Genomic DNA, 20,612 nt, shown 5'->3' with positions numbered 1-20,612 from the left:
TATGTCACATTGTTTAAATCTTTTTTCATCTCTTGAATTATTGTTTCTGCCTCATTTATATTGCAGATTCTTCAAATTTATATTTATCTTTTCTTTTATTCTGTATTTGTAAATATTTTCCCTTCTCCCTTCAAATAAAATCAAGTCTCCCTGAATAGATTCAGCCAATGATACTACAGCTGCCACAGTAATGTTGCTATCAGTAAATGGGCAGTTATATAAATTTTATTGTTAAATAAATATTATTTTCAGATTTGTCCATCATCCTTTGTACAGTCTCTGAGTCAGATTTGTTCAATTGACAGTCCTTTCCTTCCTTCTTTTATTTTTTTCTCAATATTAATCATTTCTTTCCTTAAATTTGTAATCAAAAAAATTAAAGCAACAAAAATGTGAACTTTTTTCTTAACTCTATATCCACCCAGCTCTCCATCACTCTATTGTCACATTTCACTCATCTTCTTAAGAAAATCCACCAATTAGCCCTCTTAAGAAAAATAAATGGTCTACTTTTCTGTGAAGATATTTGTTTAATTAAATTCAAGTCCTTTGAAATAAATAATATTCCAAATATTATGGGTTAAGCCATAATAAACCCATTATAAATTTTATAATTCACACTTTTAACAAGTTTTTTTTTAATTGCTACTAGTTCAGCAGTTTGAGTCTGACTGGCTCAAGGCTCAGCTTTCCATCCTTCCGAAGTCAGTAAAATATGCTGACTTTGTAAACTGCTTAGGGAGGCTGTAAAGCACTGTGAAGCAATATGTAAGCCCAAGTGCTATTGCTAAGTACTGTCTCTGCTGGATTTTCAGAATACAGAGTAACAAAATTGGAAGGGACATTGCAGTTTTTCTATTCCAATCCCTTACTCAAGTAGGAGATGTTATACCATTCCAGACAACTGACTGTCCAATGTCTTCTTAAACACCTCCACTTCTAGAAGTAAGCCATTCCATAGGTTAACTGTCTCACTGTCAGGAAATTTCTCTTTACTTTTAGGTTGGTACTCCCTGATAAGTTTCCATCTTTTACTTCTTGTCTTGCCCTCAGGTGCTTTGGAAAATTGGTTGATATCCTCTTCACTGTTACAGCCACTCAAATATTGGAAGAGTGCTATCATGTCAACTTTAATCCTCTTTATTTAACTAGAAGTACCAAGTTCTTGTAACTGTCAAATATTTCAATCTCTGGTCCCCTATTCATCGTTGTTGCTTTTCTCTGCACTTGTTCTAAATTCTCAATATTTTTTTTGTGACCAAAACTGGACACAGTATTCCAAATATGGTCTTACCAGAGCAGTATAAAGCAGTAGTAACATTTCCCCTGATCTTCATACTATCCCTGCTTGGGTTTTTTTGGCAGCTGCAGTTCACTGTTCACTCAAGTTTAAGTTGCTGTCCACTGGAACTCCCAGATCCCTGTCACAGTTATTGCTGTTGATCTTGTGATAAAGCAAGGAAATATTAAGACTAGATCTTTATCTTCAAAAGATTTTTAAAATATAATATTGAAACCATATTTTTTTCTTTTAGATCTGTTAGATAAAGAAAGAAAAGTTGGAACATATTATTTACGTTCACAGTGTTGATAAGCCTGTAGGCACAAAAGTGGAAGGACATATCAATTTCCACAATGGAAGAATGGATGGAAAATGTGATGGAGGTGGCAAAGATGGCAAAATTGACTGTTTTAATTAAAGAACTTACTCAGTTTTGTTTCTACTTGAGAACCACTTCTGGGACTTCATGTTCGAAAAAGGAAAAAAATGACTTTGATTTAGGCTTTGATTATTAGATTAACTTTGTTGTTATAGAAATGACTTGCATCTAGAATTGTAAAGCAAAAAGCTTTATTTTGTACTCTACTGCACTGAAAAAGGCCATGTCACTGATTTTTTTCTTTTATATCGTCTCTCTCATCCACCTTTGTTTTTTTCCCTTTCTGCTGTTTGTTTCTATTTGAATATTATATTATAATAAATTTTAATAAAAGGGGGGAAGACAGGCTCTGTCTGAGGCTGGGGGCTCGAAATGTCTTTCTTGACTTTTCTACAATATTTGAAGTTTGCCCATAGATTTTCTAGAATCTGTTGGTTTCCTTGTGAGAAGCAGCACACACACAAACTCTTGGGTTCTCCTTGTATGGAGTCACACATTCACCAGTCTTCACCTCAGATTTTTCTCCATTCTTTGAAGACATGTTAGCTCACAATTTTCCCCACCCAGAATTCCCAATATAACTCTTAAGGTCAGGTGCAACACACAAGGGTCACAAGTGCAAAATGACGAAACGGATGCATTCTGGCCACTCTGTTTTTTAAGTTTTATATCAGTGACATGAAGAAATGTATAAATGATTCAAATGTTCATCCCTGCTGCTTTATGGAGATGCTGCTGCAGTGCCATGGGCAGGGTGTTGGACTAGAAGGCTTCCAAAGCCCCTTCCGGTCCTAAGATTCTGTGGTTCTTCCCAAAACATCATTAGGCCTTAAAAAAACTTCAACTTTGCAGCAATAATCCATTGCTGATAAACTATAAAAAAGACTATGAAATTTTCCAAGAGGATGATACTCTGCTCATAGAATATTAATGGTCACAAGGCAGACTTCAAGCATTTAGGAATAGCAATGCATGCCACTGGTTTAAGGAAAACTCACTACAGGTATGCCTTTGTCACGACATAATCTCCCAATGCTATTCCATTTTTTCCACTTCAAGAGAAGATGTGGCATCCCAGCCATGTGTAAGACTTTATTTCATGCTAAGACATTAGCCCCACTCTAAATAATTTTATTCATCCTGATCAAAATGGATTTCTGCCAAAGAGACAAATTAAAGATAATATGGGAGTAATCTTGGACACCTTGGAATACTACGAGGCACATCCTGAAAAACAAATGGCTCTGATATTTCTAGATGCACAGAAGGCATTTGATAATGTGAATTGGCGATTCATGTTATTACTGCTGGAACAGATGGGCTTTGCTAGAAAATTTATTCAAGCAATAGAAGCTATATACTATAAGCAAATGGCAAAGGTAATGATAGAGGGAGAACTGACAGACTCTATCAATATAAGAAAAGGAAAAAGACAAGGGTGCCCACTATCACCTTTGTTGTTTGTGTTAACTTTGGAAGTGCTAAACAGAAATATTTGAGATGAAAAGAATATAAAAGGAATGAAAATCAAAAGGGAAGAATTTAAGCTGCAAGCATTTGCAGATGATCTGGTTTTCATCTTAGAAGACCCTCTAGAAACAGCACCAAAATTGATAGAAAAGATGGAGACATATGGAAAGGTGACTGGTTTGAAAATAAATAAAGATAAGACAAAGATCTTGACAAAGAATATGCTATTAAGACAAAAGGAAGAACTGGCAGACCTATTGAAAATTCAGGTCACGAATAAGATCAAGTACGTGGGGATATATTTGACAGCAAGATGTAGTACACTAAAAGAGAATAATTATATCAAACTTAAACAGCAGATAGTGCTAGATCTGGCAAAATGGGAAAATTTACAACTGTCACTAATAGGGAGAATATCAACAATCAAGATGAATATATTACCCAGAATTTTATATTTGTTTCAAACAATTCCAATTAAGCTTGGAAAAGATTACTTTGAAGATTTAAATAAAATTGTGTTGAAATATATATGGCAAGGTAAGAAAGCGAGAATAAAGTTAAAACTTTTGCAAGATGCTAGAATTAGAGGAGGATTTGGTTTGCTTAATTGGGAGTTGTATTATCAAGCTACAAATCTGATGTGGGTTACGGGAATGGATAACACTAAGAAATACTAGATTGTTGACACTAGAAGGACATGATTTGTTGTTGGGGTGGCATGCTTTTTTATTACCTTAAGGGAACTAAAACACAGGGGTATTTTAGAAGACATTATATACGGAAGTCTGTGGTTAAACTGGGAGAAGATTAAAAGACAATGTTATTTGAAAATTCCAGTTTGGCTATCGATTATTGAAGCATTTTCTTATCCTATAATATACAAAAAGGAACAAACAGATATGGTGAAATATTGAATGAAAAGGGTGAACTCAAATCTATACAAAAACTAGAGGAACAAGGTATAAAGATGAATTGGTTTTCATATGCGCAAATACATTCAAAGTATTGTAAAGATTCTAAAATGGAAGGTTTCTATGATAAATTGACTGATTTAGATAAGATTTTGACAGGTACTGATGAAAAGGTGATTAAAAAATTGTATGGATATTTATTAGAAATTAAATTAGAAGAAGAACAAGTTAAAGAAACTATGATTGCTTGGGGGAAGAATTTTGGATATGGGATTGATTTAGAGAAATGGTAAAAATTGTGGTCTCAAAATTATAAAATGACAATGTCAACAGCATATAAAGAAAATTTGTATAAGATGTTTTACAGGTGGCATTTTCCCCCGACAAGAATAGCAAGAATGTTCAAGAATAAATCCGAAAAATGTTGGAAATGTCATCAGACACCTGGCTCATATTACCATATGTGGTGGACTTGTGTGGATGCTAAAAAATACTGGACTAAAATCCACACGTGGTTGGAAAAAATGACAAAAAAACATATAGACTTAAAACCAGAGATATTTTTATTGGGAATTTTACCTGAAATATATAGTAAAGACTTGAAATATCTGATTGTAAATATATTAACAGAGGCTAGGATTGTATTTGCCAAAAACTGGAAAAATGAGAAAACATCATCAGAGGAGGAAATCATTAAGAAAATATTGGAATGTGCTGAACTGAGTAGATTGACATTTGAAATTAGAGAACAAGAGGATAAACAATTTTATAAAATTTGGGATCTATTCTATCAATGGTTAGACAATAAAATACAGTAATGAAATATGTAGACTTTTAGAAAATAATAAATATATAAAGATGTACTTATTATATCTACAAAATGATTTTAGGATAGATTTCGGATGATAATATGAACTGCTATAAAACAAACTAAGTAAATTATGATTATCTTGTAAAACATGAATGAATAAAAATATAGTCAAATGATTAATAATGATACTAAGGTATATAATTTATGATTGAAAATATGAGATAATATGCAATGTAATTGTAATTGAAGACTACGAAATGGAAACACAAAACAATTTGTAAACCAACCGGCACACTGTATGTATACATATGGAAGATGGTTTGATGTTGTTATATTTTGTTTGTTTATGTTTGTTTTTGAAAACCAATAAAAACTTAAATAAAAAAAATTATTCCAGAAATATTACAAAAATTATTTGAAGAGTTGGAAAGTGAGTATCTGAATCTGTGAAATCAATTAAAATTGAGCTGGTTGAATTTGAAGGGAGAATGGAAAAAAGGTTTGTAAAGAGGAGAGAAGATGAAAGAATCTATAGGACATTTTACAAAAGAACTTCAACAAATCACTGATAAACTGGATATTTTAGGAAGTTAAAAAAATAACAATACAAAATAACCTATTTGGAAGGGATATCTTCTAGGCTAATCCCCTGGCTCAAGCAGAAGAGCCTATACCTGTGGTGGCGAACCTATGGCACGCGTACTGGAAGTGGCATGCAGAGCTATCTCTCCAGGCATGCCAGCTGTCACCCGTTGCTCCTCTGGGTTCTGGCACATACATGCACAAAGACCAGCTGCACACATGAATCTGAACTTCTGGTTTCCAGGACATACGTGCTGGCTAGTTGGTCTTTGCATGTTGGGGAGTTGTTCTTCTGATTTCTGGTGGATCCTTGTGCACGCATGCACCCATTTCATTACTCAGTGCAGAAAAGCTTCGCCAACACTGGCCTATACCATTTCAGACAAATATCCAGTGTCTACTTAAAATCCTCCAGTGATGGAACATCCACAACTTTTGAAAGCTATCTGTTCCTTAATTAATTGTTCTAATTCAGGGGTGTCAAACTCACCATTGACCACGATACACTTTAAGGTCAGCAGTAGGGTTAGGGACGAGCCAACACAGGTCTGCATTGGCTTGGCTCCTTTCTCCAAGATTGGTCCCAATTAGTGTTGATCCAGAATGAAAGATCCACTCCCCTCTTCCCAGTTGCTCTGTGCAGCTGTTGCAGAGCTTGGTACTCTCTTTGCTCCTGTTTAAACATCTACATGAAGCTGCTGGTTTAGATCCAGTTACTATGGGTTGAGATATCATTAGTATCTTGATGTTACTCAACTTTATTTATGTATTTATTTTTATTTATTTGGTTTGTCGATTGCTTACAAGATAATAGGTACATGTAAAAACATAGTAATGAACATATGGATACATATAAGAAAAAAAAAGAAAGAAACAATAGGACAGGGATGGTAGGCACTTTGGTGCGCTTATGCATGCCCCCTATGGACCTCTTAGGAAAGGGATGAGGTCAATAGTAGACAGTCTAAGGTTAAAGTTTTTGGGGTTTGGGAAAGAAACCACAGAGTCAGGTAGAGTATTCCAGATACTGACCATTCTGTTGCTGAAGTCATATTTCCTACAATCAAGTTTGGTGCAATTAACCTTGAGTTTGTATCTATTGTTTGCTCTTGTATTGTTATGGTTGAAGTTGAAGTATTCATTGACAAGTAGGACATTGCAATGTATGATTTTATATACTATACTTAGATCAGACCAAAGGTGGCGTAGTTCTAGGTTTTCTAGGTCTAGAATTTCAAGTCTGGTGGCATAAGGTATTCTCCAATGAGTAGAGGAATGGAGAACTCTTCTTGTGAAATATTTCTGGACTTTCTCAACTGTGTTAATATGAGATACGTAATATGGGTTGATGTTGAGCTGTATTCGAATATTGGGCTAGCAAATATTTTGTATGCTATGATATGTATTAGTTAGTAGTGTAATATTACCAGAGAAAAAGCTACGTAAGATTAGGTTAACAACTCTTAATGCCTTTTTGGCTATGTAGTTAGTGGGCTCTAGCACTTAGATCATTAGAGATGAGTACTCCAAGATCCTTGACAGAGTTTGGATCATCAACAAGGTCTTGACTATTCAGCCTGTATTTTATTTTCTGATTTTTTTTGCCAATATGTAAGACAAAGCATTTATTTGTTAAGATTTGAAGTTGCCATTTGTTTGACCATTCTGATACATAGTCAAGATCTTTTTGAAGGGTAGCAGTATTGTCTGCGGTGTTGAATAGCTTTACATCATCAATGAAGAGAACGCAGTCGTTCCTGATATGATCACAGAGGTCATTTATGGAGAGTATGAAAAGAGTTGGTCCAAGTTGGTCCAGGGACACGACTATTGACAGGTACATAATTTGATAGGACGCTCCCAATTTTTGCCATTTGTTGTCTGTTTGACAGGAATGCTTCTATCCAGTTATGCAGGTGTCCAGAGATACCATAAGATTTTAGTTTTAGGAGTAGTTTGTCATGTACCACTGAATCAAAGGCTTTACAGAAATCTATGTAGATTGCGTCTATTGCTTTGCCCTGATCGAGTTGTGTAGTCCAGGTGTTTTTGCAGTGTAAGAGTTGCAGATTACATAGTAGTTTTTTTTTTCCTGAAACCAAATTGTTTATTAGAGAGTAGCTTGTTTGTTTCTAAGTGGAGGATGATGGATTGGTTAATAATTGATTCCATGATTTTACCAGTGACGCAGCATAAAGAGATTGGTCTGTAATTTTCAACCGGGTTGGGGTCTCCCTTTTTGAAGATGGGGATGACCATGGCATGTGACCATAGTTTTGGCAAGGAGCTAGTCCTGAAAGATTTTTCGAAGATTATGCTTAGAGGTTCGACTATGGCAGTGGATAGCTTTTTTAAGAAGTAGGCACATATTCCGTCTGGTCCAATAGATAGAGATGGTTTTAGATTGCGTAGTGCTTTTTCAACATTGTCTTCTGTAAAATTGATATGTATTACATCAGGGGTGGGCAAACTATGGCCTGGGGGCCACATCCGGCCCCTTTGGTCTTTTTAATCCGGCCCGCCGAAAATTGGTACAGAATTAAGGTTTGATGTGAATGATTGAATGATTGCATTCATTTTATTTTGACTTGTAGTGACAGACATTTCGACACCAGGTGGTGGCCCGTCTGTCAAATTTTAAAAGTCAATGAGGCCCCTGAGCCAAAAAGTTTGCCCACTCCTTTGTAGTTGTCTGAGGTTCAACTAGGAAATACTGGGCATGATCCACTGCTGTTCACAAATACTGAGCCAAAGAATGCGTTAAAGAGGTTGGCTTTAATGGTGTCATCATTGCAGTCTTTACCATTAGGTCTTTTCAGGGGTGGGATGGACCTTGGGTCTTTTAGTTTGTTGTTTACAAAATTGTAGAAAGCGTGGGTGGAATTGGTGTGTAGAAGGTTTTCCTCTTGTTTAATGTGATAATTGGTGCATTCAGTCTTTATCTGGTGGCATAAATTTTTGTATCCGCTTTTGAGGTTGGCAATGTGATCAGATTTGTTTTTCTGCCAAAGTGATTTCTTTTTGGATTGAAGCTTCCTTATTGTTATGGGTAATTTGTTTTTTTCTGGTTTGGGGAATTGTTATTGGTACATATAGTTTGACGACTCTTTTGACTTCAAGTAAAAATATGTTGTAATGGTCTTCTACAGTATTGCATCCAGTGAATAGAAATTGCCAATCAGGGGATGAGAGATCATTGTTTATAAGATCATAGTTGCCTTTTTTGAAATTATAATTGGAGATTCCATCATTGTGATGATTTGTGTGGACGTATGTTGAGACAAAAGTCAATCATGTTGTGGTCATTGTTGGAAAAGGGTTCTTTAATTTGTATTCTGTAAATTGAATTCAAACTATTGCAGAAGATGAGATCGAGGCAGTTGTTAAGTCTAGTGTTGTTGGTTACTAATTGTTCTAGTCCAAGATTTGTTACTGCACTGTAGAAGGTTGCATGTGTGGGTTCAGTTGTACATTCGTTAAGGGTCCAGTTAATATGAGGTAGATTGAAGTCACCAAGAAAGATAGAAGCATGTAGGCAAGATGCTGCCCATGTTAGTAGTGTATTTAGCTTGTTTGCATGTTCGATGTCATAATCAGGAGCTCTGTAACATAGTAAGAACTGAAATGTGATATTTAAGGACAGTTCACAGACAATGGTCTCAGGAATAGCAAGCTCCTGGATAACTTGGATGTTTTTTAGAATTAGGGACTTTTTATAGAAGATCGCAACACAATCTTGGGGGCAGGACTTAATTTCACTGCATGCATACAAAGCAATGCTGGGCCTTCCTACTGGAGGGGTCATATTGTTGGAGAAATACGGTATATAAGGATAATACATATGGCATGATTATGGTTTCCAAACTGAAAGAATCCAATTATAGTGACTATTTATTTGTATAGTTAAATTACCTCTAAAATTAAGTAAAAAATAAGATTTAGCTGACAATAAGGAAATAAAAATATTGTGTCAGGGTTCCGATAGATGCCCTAATTAAATCATGAATCTCAAGCCAAGCTTCAAAAGAAATCCAGTTATTTATTAGGAGCTTCATGCCAGAAGGGGCAGGTGGAGCCAACTCTGACCTCAGTGAATTCATGCTTTGCCTCTGACCCTGTTTCCCCTCCCCCCAATATGTGTCATCAGTCACATTCAAAAACGAAGCAATTTTGAGGGTTGTAAAAGTCCCTCCCTCTAGCCACTTTGTGTTACCATGGAGACGGCCTTGGAGATTTGGGTGGAATGTGCCCTGTTTTGACTGAGATATCAGCTCCTTAAGGCAGCAGCGGTTCACTTTCCCATCCCCCTTTTCTATGGAAACTCGAGAACAGTTCAGGGATGCTTTGCGAGTTGACATTCTGCTCCCCTCACTTTCTGAAGGTGACCTGTACAAAGCAAAAACAATTTGAATACAGATATAGATTTTAGGGTTGTGATTCCCCTCCTCCAGGCTTGTTTGGATTGTCTGCATGTAATTTAGCTATGAGGCATTCAGCTTGGATGTTTCTACTCTTTACCCAAGATGCCTCTGATAAGGGATAACTCTTCCACTTGATTAAATAGTGGAGGTGTCTCCTGTCCACCTCAAGTTAAGGATTCGTTGCACCTCATAATGGGTTTGCCCCCGTATGACCACTGGGTCCAGGGGCTTGTGGGGTAGTGGTCTCAGGGTTGATCTGACCATGGGCTTTAAGAAGTTGTTATGGAATAATGGGTGTATCTTAGCTATCAGGGCAATTTTAATTGCACCATCACTAGGCTGATAATCTTCACTACATGGAGAATGGCCCCATGAACTTGCGTTCCAGTTTCTTACTGAGGAGTTTTAACCTCAAGCATTTTGTAGAAAGGTAGACTTTTCCCCCCAAGCTGGAATGGTCATTGTGGGGCTTGGTGTTTGTTTGCCTGTTTCTTATAGGTCTGCACAGCCCTAGCTAGCGCCTTCTTGACATTTTTCCATACTGCTTTTAGCGTCGACAGCCAGTTTGTCAAGCTAATTGAGGAGGAGGGATCCTTTGGGTATTCTGGCATTGGGGCAAAGTCCAAGCCACTCACTATTTTGAATGGATATAGCCTCATACTACTATGAACAGGATTATTGTACACGACCTTGGCGAAAGGCAAGAGGTCTTCCCAATCGGACTGCTGATGGTTCACATAACACCTCAGGTACTTCTCTACTGTAGCTTGTTCAAATGTTCCACCACCCCACCCATTGGTAGCCTATATGAAAAGCTGAGCTAAGGCCCTGGGATAGCCTAATAGACCACTGGAACTCCCTCCAGAACTTAGCCGTGAACTGGATTCCTCTGAGATGATTCTTCGTGGTACTCAATGCAGATGGTACTCAGTGCAGGTGCAGATATGTTTCAGGAACAATTTGGCTAACTGGTGGTCTGAGGGTAGTCCGCTGCAGGATATGAAGTGCGCCTCCTTAGAGAATAAGTCAATCACCACACAGATTACCGTATTCCCCCCGCTCTTTGGCCACTCCACAATAAAATCCATTGCGATTTCCTCCCATGGCCCCATTGGCTCTGCCACCGGTTACAGCAGTCCAGGGGTTTTTCCTGGCCATTTTTTCATAGTGACAGAGATGGTACAGCTTTTCACATAACTGTCCACATTTCTTTTCATGTCAGGCCATCAGAATTGCCTCTGCACTAAGTGTAAAGTCTTTACGAACCCAAGTGGCCTGCCGATTTGACATTGTGGCTTTGTTGAAGGATTAAGGTGCATAGGGACTCTAGAACGTAGAGTTTCATCCCCTTCCATACTAGGTCGTCTCTTCTTGTCAAGATGTGCTGGTTGTCACAGAACCAGGGGTCTGCCAACAGTTTGTTTTGAGTTTTGTGGTTAGATCGCTTGCGGGTCGGTCTCACTTGTGGTATTGTCATCTGGTGGTCACTTGGGCTGCTGTTTGGTATGGGGGGATGATGGAGTCTACTACCTTCTCCCCTTCGCATTTGTACTGGGACATGCGGGAGAGGGCATCAGCTAGGAAATTCCTTTCCCCGGAGATGTGCTTCAGCATGAAGTTGAATTGGCTGAAATATTGGGTCCTAAAGGCCTCTAGATTTTTATGGTCAATCCAGACTGCAAACAGTTTCCCCCCGCCTTTCAGTAGGTGGTGGCAGGGTAGTAGTGCCCATCTTACCGCAAAAGCTTATTTTTCCCATGCAGCCCATCATCTCTGTGTCTGTGAGTTTACAGGAGGTGTAGGCACAGGGCTGTAATTTTCCTTGGCTATTTCTTTGGAGTAGCACTGCTTCCACTGCCACATTGCTGGCATCTGTTTGGATGATGAAGGGTTGTTCAGGGTCCAGATGCTTCAGCACCAGTTTCTTTGCAAAAAGTCCTTTTAGTGTTTTGAATGCCTTTTGGCAGTTTAGATCCCACTGCAGGGATTGCCCTGGGCAGGGCTTTGCCCCTGGGCTTTCTGTGTTGAGAAGTTCTGTCATGGGTTTAGCAATTCTCACGAAGGAAAGGATGAATTGCTTGTAAAAGTTTGCAAATCCTAGGAAACTTTTTAGTTGTCTGTGGGTGCAAGGGGGTTGCCAGTCTAGGATGGCTTGTACTTTGGCTGGGTCCATCTCTATGCCCTCATTTGACACTCAATACCCCAGGTAATCTAGTCGTTCATGGTGAAATTCACATTTTGACAGCTTGATGTACAGGTCTGCCACCAGAGGTTTTTCCAGTACCTGGCAGATCAGGGGTATGTGGTCTCAGTGTAAATGAGGATGGCAACTCGAGAGCAGTTCAGGGATGCTTTGCAAGTTGACACATTGATCAAAATTAGAAAATAAATGTCAGCTGCATTTGAAATAGCTCCAAATGAAAGATAGCTATGAAAGGTTTGAAGGGAAATTATGGTGCATTTTAACTACTAAAATGTAAGTATCAAGATGAAAAGTAGTTAAGTGTTCTTTCATATTAAGAAAACCTGACTCTGAAAGACTATGGAAAATGGGTTACATTAAAAAGTGCTAATCATACCTAAATAAACATCTTAATAAATATAGAATTTAAAATTTTACACACTTTTAGAGTTGATATTTTTCCTGAGGAATGACATGTTATAAAATAAAATAACTTTATGATATATCTATAATTCCATGATATTTAAAAAAAAACTAATTATACCCTATTTATTCACAATAAATAAAGTTTCGTTGACATGTTGTGATTGGACACATATACCAACTATCAAGAAAGAAGCAATCCCTTAAAACAGAATGAAATGTTTGGTCTGGTGGAAGATAACAGAATTCTATCTTTTCCAGACAGCAGTAATATTTACGATGCAAAAGCCCTTCTAAGAATGTACAACTTCCAGGGTCCTGGGAATTATGTCAGGCCCTAATGACCCTTTGGAAGCACTTACCCAGCTGACCTCCACATTCATCCATCTTCCAATTTTCAGTTTCTTGATGGAATGAAAGGGGAAACCTTTCACTGAATCTTTTTCTCTCCAGTGAAATAAATGAAAACTGCTGTGTATCCATTTCACTGGTAATAAACTTGCAGCAACTTTAAGCATTCTTACCAACAAAAATATCTCACATTTGGAAATTTTGAACAGAAATGTGAGATTTTTACTTTATAATAGGGTACATATATCCAAACCAGTGATATTTTGGCAGGCCAAAATCAATCTGGGAATTTGAGAGTCTGAAAATTCCTTTAGTGGGTGAAACAAGAGTTCAAATAGTGAAAAGATTCATCCTCCAATCATTGTAGTCCTCACTCTGTCTCTCATCTTAGAATTGTATGCCATGTTGTACACCATGTTTCCCCATACATAAGTCAGCTCTAAACACATCTGCTTAAAATAAGGGTAATTCTGATGTTTAAACAACTGGTTAGATTTTAAACATTTTCACATGTGCAGAATAAGTGAATAGTTTCTGCTATATTTTTTTTATATTTACAGAATAAAAAATGCAAACTGGATGCTATGTAAAATATTGTTTCCTTGCATGTGGCTGTATTTGAAAAACAAACAATAGTAATAAATGTCTATAAATGTACATTTGGTAGTTTTGATACAAACTTAAATTAGTCTTCTAAATAAGGTATTCTCATGAGAATCCATAGCAACTTTTTTCAAAAACCCACTATGATTTTCTGATTAAAGGCAAGTAATCTATACTTCACTATTTTTAACAGTAAAATTAAAATTTTCTATCAAACATAAGTTAGAAGTATCATAATTTGGGTAAAGTTTAATGGAACAGTCAAAATTTATTTAATTTACTGCAAGAGCATTTTTTTACATTATGTTCTACATTTGTAAGAAAAATGGAAAAATAAGGCATCCTATGTATTATGTATTAAAACAAAAAATAAGCCATGATTTAATGTTATAGATTGAGGTATCCTTTCAATGTTGTCCTTGGTGTTTAATATGTGCTATATATGTACATTCCTTTCTAAATAACTAACTCACAAGCAAGCTTTTAAAAATTAATTTCAAAAAATGACTGCAAAGTCATTTTTTCATAGTGAAAATAACTACAGAGAAGAGGATATTCTCAGAAGGTCTAAGTGAAACTATGTATAATTTCACTTTCTCTGTAAAAAAAAATCTCACATTTCCCACCATATTCTCAGCTAATGTAGTTTTCACAAAATTGATTGCTATCTTTCTAACTCTCAGCTGATAAAAGTTCAGTGATGATTACTCCTGGTATATTAGATGCCCATGACAGAGGACAAACTGCAAAAACTAAGATCAACTATACTTAAGAAGAAATGCAAGAAATCATAAAATATCGAAGAGAAGAAGAGAATGTGAAGAACAATATATAGCTATTTAATCTTGTTTCCCCAGTTACCCCAGTTGGCTCAATATATATTGAATAATTTCTTCATTACCAAAAGTTAGTTACACAGTAACTAAGGCTCTTTGTGAGGTTTTAATTTATTCCAGAAATATCCTCCAAATCCTAATCTTGCCAAAGCTTAGTTTAATAGATTCACAATATGAAATATGATCAAGAACGATGCTCTTGTTGTGAACAATTTTTCAAATTACATGGAGCCTGTAATCAGGGGTGGGATTCTACAGGTTCTCACTATTCACTAGAACCGGTTGTTAACATTCTAAACAGTTCGGAGAACTGGTTGTTAGAAGGAATTAATGGCCTAATCCTGTAAGGAAGGCAGGAAGGAAACATTCTGGTGTTGCTTACAGAAACTGCCTCTCCATTAACCCTTATTACATTCTTGGCAGGACTAGACTTCCTGTCTCAGGGACCTCTCTGGAGGTTTTTTTTCCTCCTTTCCTGGTACTTTGCTTGTGTGGAGTGGCCATTCAAAGTTACAATGGCACTGAAAAAAGTGACTTATAACCATTTTTCACCTATACGACTGTTGCAGCATCCCCACAGCCACGAAAGGCAAGGCAAGGAGATGCGTGCCTCAATGTGAGTGATATTGAGTTGGCCACGCCCAGCCAATAACATGACCACCAAGCCATGCCCACCAACTAAGCCATGCCCACAGAACTGGCTGTTAAAAATTTTGAATCCCACCCCTACCTGTAATGCTTTAAAATCCTGAAATAATCAAAAAGTAATAAGTACAATTGCTTAAACATCTTGTTGATTTTAGAGAAACTGCTAGTTTTATGAAGCCATGATTCAGAAATCTGCTGAATTTCTTTTTATTTTATATATTTGGTCAATGACCAGCTGCATGATTGAGTTTTATAATAAATATGAATATTGTATCCATTTTTAAAATAAAACCTACCACTTCTATATACTTTGTGTGTATGTATGTGTATATATACATTCATACACAATCACACGTATATATGAATAATTTTTCAAAATGACATTTATATATTTTGTTCAGTTTACAAATACTGGAAAATATGTAACAATTTATACTAATTTCTTTTCATGCTGTTGTATAATAGTAATATTCCATAAGAAATATTTTATACTCATTATTCCTTTCTAGAATTCTAAATAAGGGGTATTCATCCTTTTGAACAGACACTTCACATTGCAGACTGTCAGTGTCAAATATTATGACTCTTATCTAGAACTATTCTCCAAATCACTAACTCAAAAAGCATTACTCACTTGACTAAAATATCAGATAAAGTTATTGATAGCCTGCAGGGGTGGGATTCAGTTTTTTAAACAACCAGTTCTGTGGGCATGGCTTAGTTGGTGAGTGTGGCTTGTGGACATGTGACGTGGCCAACTCAACATCACTCACATTAAGGGGTGCTTCCCTTTGCCTGGCCTGGCATGACAGTGGGGATGCTGCAATGGTTGTAAGTATGAAAAACAGTCATAAGTCACTTTTTTCAGTGCCATTGTCACTTTAAATGGTCACTAAATGAAATGTTGTATGTCAAGGATTACCTGTACAAAAATACAAAAAGCTTCTTTGCTTGCAAAAAGCTGCCCTAAATACCAATCATTAGATTAAAAATACCTACAAGCTGCAATTACAAATCAGGCAGTGTAGCCGAGCACCTTGAGGAATGAAAATATTTAAAATGTAGTGATAACTATAAGCAGCCAACTCTTGCTCATAAAGTGAAACCCTTTAGCAGAGAGGTCATTTAAGCTCTCTAGAAAAAGCAGACCCAGGAAAAGCAATCCTTAGATCCATTTGCACCACTTAAAATTACCAGCTGGTTTCACTCACTTCACAAGATATCCTAAGGAAATCATCCAGATTTAAGGAAAGATCACATGCCCCCAGAAAGGCAGTAAAAAAAATCCGTGCCAAGCTTGCATCCTGCCTCTTGGAAGTATACCCCAAAAGGACAGTGCCAGATAGTATTAAAGCAGTGAAGGAAGACCCCACTCCCCAAATAGAAGAAGGCAAGAAAAAATTCAAACACAATACAAATAATTAAATCACTACAGTAACTGTTGCTCGTTGAAGCTGAATAGGGAAAATTATCCCATCAATAAACACAGGATTACACTTCACCAAGCACAGAATTAACCTTCACCAAAAACCAGTTTTAAACCAAAACTCAGAAAGAATATGTAAACTCACGTTTGAATGTCAATCCTTCTCACTAGCCAAGCAGCCTTGCTGAATGTCACTCATCTTGGTTCCCTGTCACTAAAAGCTTTGCTTCATTATTCAATTATTTCTTCAAAGTGCTAATTGTCCAGGGAAGTATTTCCTACCAACAGCAGTGTAAAAATCTTAAAACAACCCTTCCCCTTTAAGAAAGCCAAGCCTCACAAGCTCCAGAGACAGGAAGTCTATGCATTCTGGCAAGAATGTAATAAGGGTGGAAAAAAACCAAAAGGAGATTGCTTCTAACTATAGGTTTTCTGAACTGCTTAGAAAGTTAACAATGGGTTCTACAGAACCGGATAGAGGCAGTAGAATCCCACCCCTGCCTTAAGGGTAAAAAGCTTCATATGCACATTGTTCACCTCTCCCCCCAAAAGTTGCTATTTTACAAATCATTTTAAACAACTACCCATTTCATTATTTCTGACAGCAACCCTTAACAGAATTAGAAAGTTAAAAAATGTTTTTAAAGTGGATATTCCTGGGATCTCTTAAACATTTACTGGAATCTCCAATAAAGACCTTAAAAACAACCTTAAAATGTTAAAATGATAGCAGCAAATCTACAATTAAGCTGACAAATAAAATGTATTTAGGGTGTACTGGACTCCCCAGATACATATGTGAAAGGATAGATATCAGATTTTATTTCTGGGAGGTGTAAACTGTTTAGAACTCATTGATTCTTATGATATTGGTCATGTGATTATTTGATTTCTTTTGGGGATAATAGCAATAACAAATTTATACTATATATCCCTTCATAGTGCTTTACCAAGCTCGCTAAGCAGTTTAAGAATCAGCATATTACCTCCAACAATCTGGATCCTCATTTTACCTATCTCGAAAGGATGGAAGACTGAGTCAAGCTTTGTGCAGTCAAAATCAAACTCCTGGCAGTCAGCAGAATTAGCCTGCAATACTGCATTCTCACCACTGTTCCATCAATATGTTAATGAATAAAGCAGATTTATGGGGAAATCTTTAAATATTAAAGATTTTAACATCACATACTAAAACTTTGGAATTTGTTAATCAAGCATTATAGCTATTGTCAAGTGTGGCAGGGAATAGTTAGAAGAATCGCATTGAAAAATTGGAAATCTGATACTAGAAGATATAAAGGAATAGTTCTTGGTCATGTGTGATAATGTTTTGGAAAGGGCAGTATTTTCTAAAGGAAGTAGCAATATGTGTTATAATGGCAGATTTTGTAATATTTTATAATAATATACTATGCATAGAATTATAATGTATTCATTACTAAATGTGACTATTGGATGTATAAAATATAATGTAATTTATTTATTTCTTAGTTTACATTTTTGATTTTTTTAATTTAATGTTTTGTTAATTGTGTATCCAATAAATAAATAGTCCTATAAATAAAGATTAAGCATTTTTAGTCTTGAGAAAAGAAGATAGGGAGGATATTTTAATACTTCTCAAACATCTGAAAGGACCATGTGAAAAAAGATTAAGATTTATATATTTACTATTTAATGAAAATGACCAGCTAGCAGATCTCTGAATGAGTGGAGATGATGATCTGGGTATGAACAAGAAACAGCAAGAAATAATTCCCATGGAGTATCTGCTGATAAGAAGGAAATGGAAGGTTGTCTACTTGTTGCTGGATGTTCCTTCCAAAGAGACTCAACCAATACAAACTCAGGGTAAACCACTCTAAACTCAACTGCAGAAAATACATCTTCAGCAACAGAGTGGTCAACATCTGGAATGCCCTACCTGACTCTGTTGTTACAGCCTCAAACCTTCATAATTCAAGAAAATTATGAACAAATTAAGGGACCAGACAATTTTGGAATATTAAAATTTTTGGCGTAAGATTTTAGAAAGAATAAATAGCTTCTTCGTGGGGACTAAATTCTTTGTCTACTCTAAATAAATCATAAGAGAAAATCAAGACTTTATGATTCCAGAAATTGGATACAACAGAAGACTAAAGATTCTAGGCATAAAAGAAAAAAGAGACAGCCTTGCCTTTTGCCTTTGGTCAGCATTGCGACAAAATGACAGAAAGGATATGACAGCTGAAATGCTCCAGGAGATAAATGAAGAATGGGGACAGGAAATAGCAGCTGCGCTGTCAGCAATGTTCTCTGCTTCTATGGATAGACTATGCCCAAAATATATTTTTAAAAATGACTGATGTGCAAAAAGAATATCTTAAAAGATCTACCGGATAAGCAACTGAATGTTTCCCAGGTAAGCAAACATGACCAGATGAGCCAATTCTACTTTTAAGGATACACTAATAGAATCTTGCAAGTCTGATAATACAAATCTCCTGCTGTTTCTTCTACAACCTGAAAAGTTAAGGAGGTTTCTTTGCCTACTGTGCAGCTGTGGGTTATGCCCCTTCTTATCTAATTATTCCTTGGGAAGTATCCCTTGTCATATTCAAGGTGATATCCACATACCATTACATTGAAACAAGCCTTATTTGATACTGAAAAACTAGAACATAAAGATGAAATATTAGAAAAGGAAAAAAATGGATTATAAGACAGAGATGACAGTTAAAATAGAAATACAAATGATAAGCCAAAACAGTGACCAGAACAATGACTCTTTACTGGACTTACAAAAAAGATTTGTTAAAGCCTTGAAAAAACCTTTGGAACAGGAAAAGAACATCTGATCAAATTTGGATGCCTGGCAACCATCATATATTTATGATGGTTATAGCACTCAGGGTCATGTGATCACCTTTTGTCATTTTCTGACAAGCAAGGTCAGTGGGGAAGCCTGATTCACTTAACAACTGTGTTGCTAACTTATTAATTGAGATGATTCCGTTAACTATGCCAAAAAAATAAATAAATTGTAAAATGGGGCAAAATTCGCTTAACAATTGTCTTGTTTAGCAATGGAAATTTTGGGTTCAATTATGACTGTAAATTGAGGAGTACCTGTAATAAAAAAAGTAGTTACCATATTTTTCAGTGTGTTAGACGCACTCCCTCCAAAACTGGGTAGAAATGTCTGTGCATCTTATACAGCGAATGTTGCTGAAGCCCCACCCACCCATGGCCCCCACCCTTTGGCCTCTGCCTCCCAGTAATTTGCCTCCTTGCAGCAAACAGCAAACAGCCTCATCAGCTTCAGCACAGCCTGATTAGCACAAGCAGCTGATTGTTGGTTGGATCAGCCTCCTGACGATCAGCTGTTTCAGGCTTCAGGGATTGCCATCACTATTGCCACCTCCACGCGCCCCATTTTCGGCCTTCTCATCCCGTTTTCAGCCTCCACATGCCCCATTTTCAGCCTCCATGCACTCCATTTTTGGCCTGTTCCAGGCGGCGGGGATTGAGACAGGCAGAAAATGGGGCACGTGGGGGCTGAAAATGGGATGTGGAAGTTGAAAATAGGACATGCGGAGGTGGCAATAGTGATGGCAATCCCTGAAGCTTGAAACATCTGATCATCGGAAGGCCGATCCAACCAACAATCAGCTGCTTGTGCTAATCAGGCTGTACTGAAGCTGACCAGGCTGTTTGCTGTTTGCTTGCAAAGAGGCAAATTGCTGGTATGCAGAGGCAGATTTTTTTTTCTTGTTTTCCTCCGCAAAAGCTAGGTGTGTCTTATATTTCAGAGCATCTTATACGGTATTATGAAATACAGATTAACTGAAGCAAAAATAAAATAGATAAAATAAAATTGAAAATATTGGAAGATAATAAGGGAAACTTAAATGAATTAGCACAGATAGCTTATCCAGGTTTTATATTCAACTGAACACTTTAAACTAGAAAGACATGCAATATATACTTAACACAATCTATTAAATCAATAATCTACTATTAGATGCATGAATTAAAAATCAAGTCAGACATGCCACAAAATGTATATTCTTTGTTTTAGACAGGCATGTTCTTCTACATGTCTCTTTCTTTTTTCCATCATTAATTTCCCTAGATTATTCTGAAGCAATTCTTGCTTTAAACATTTTACACTAAGAATATGGCATATTTTAATTATGCTACATTTGTACAGCTTTATACTTCTAGATCATGTGCAGACAAAACATGTTTTTGGAATGTAATTATGCAGCTAATGACTGCATGAAACAATGGGTTTGGGGCTGA

General features: G+C 36.6%; 1 protein-coding gene across 7 annotated transcripts in view; it reads right to left on the bottom strand.

The window, feature by feature from the left end:
- Positions 1-20,612, bottom strand: part of VWC2 (von Willebrand factor C domain containing 2) — a 97,774-nt gene that overhangs the window by 44,466 nt on the left and 32,696 nt on the right. For 2 of the 7 annotated variants that reach the window (XR_015740298.1, XR_015740299.1), the window contains one exon: positions 1,295-1,444. The exons of 4 other annotated variants lie outside the window; for them this stretch is intronic. Coding sequence is in view for 1 of the 3 variants with exons in the window: in XM_087917490.1 (XP_087773616.1) it covers positions 18,630-18,640 (11 nt within the window). In the remaining 2 variants the exon portion in view is untranslated. Of the gene's footprint in view, positions 1-1,294; positions 1,445-18,515; positions 18,641-20,612 lie in introns of those variants that run through there. One more of the 7 variants, XM_087917490.1, reaches the window with a different exon arrangement.

Source organism: Pseudonaja textilis, chromosome Z, assembly GCF_049901715.1.
Source record: "Pseudonaja textilis isolate UNSWEBS1 chromosome Z, rPseTex1.2, whole genome shotgun sequence".
NCBI classification, from domain to species: Eukaryota; Metazoa; Chordata; class Lepidosauria; order Squamata; family Elapidae; genus Pseudonaja; species Pseudonaja textilis.
This window is presented reverse-complemented; position numbering and strand designations above follow the sequence as displayed.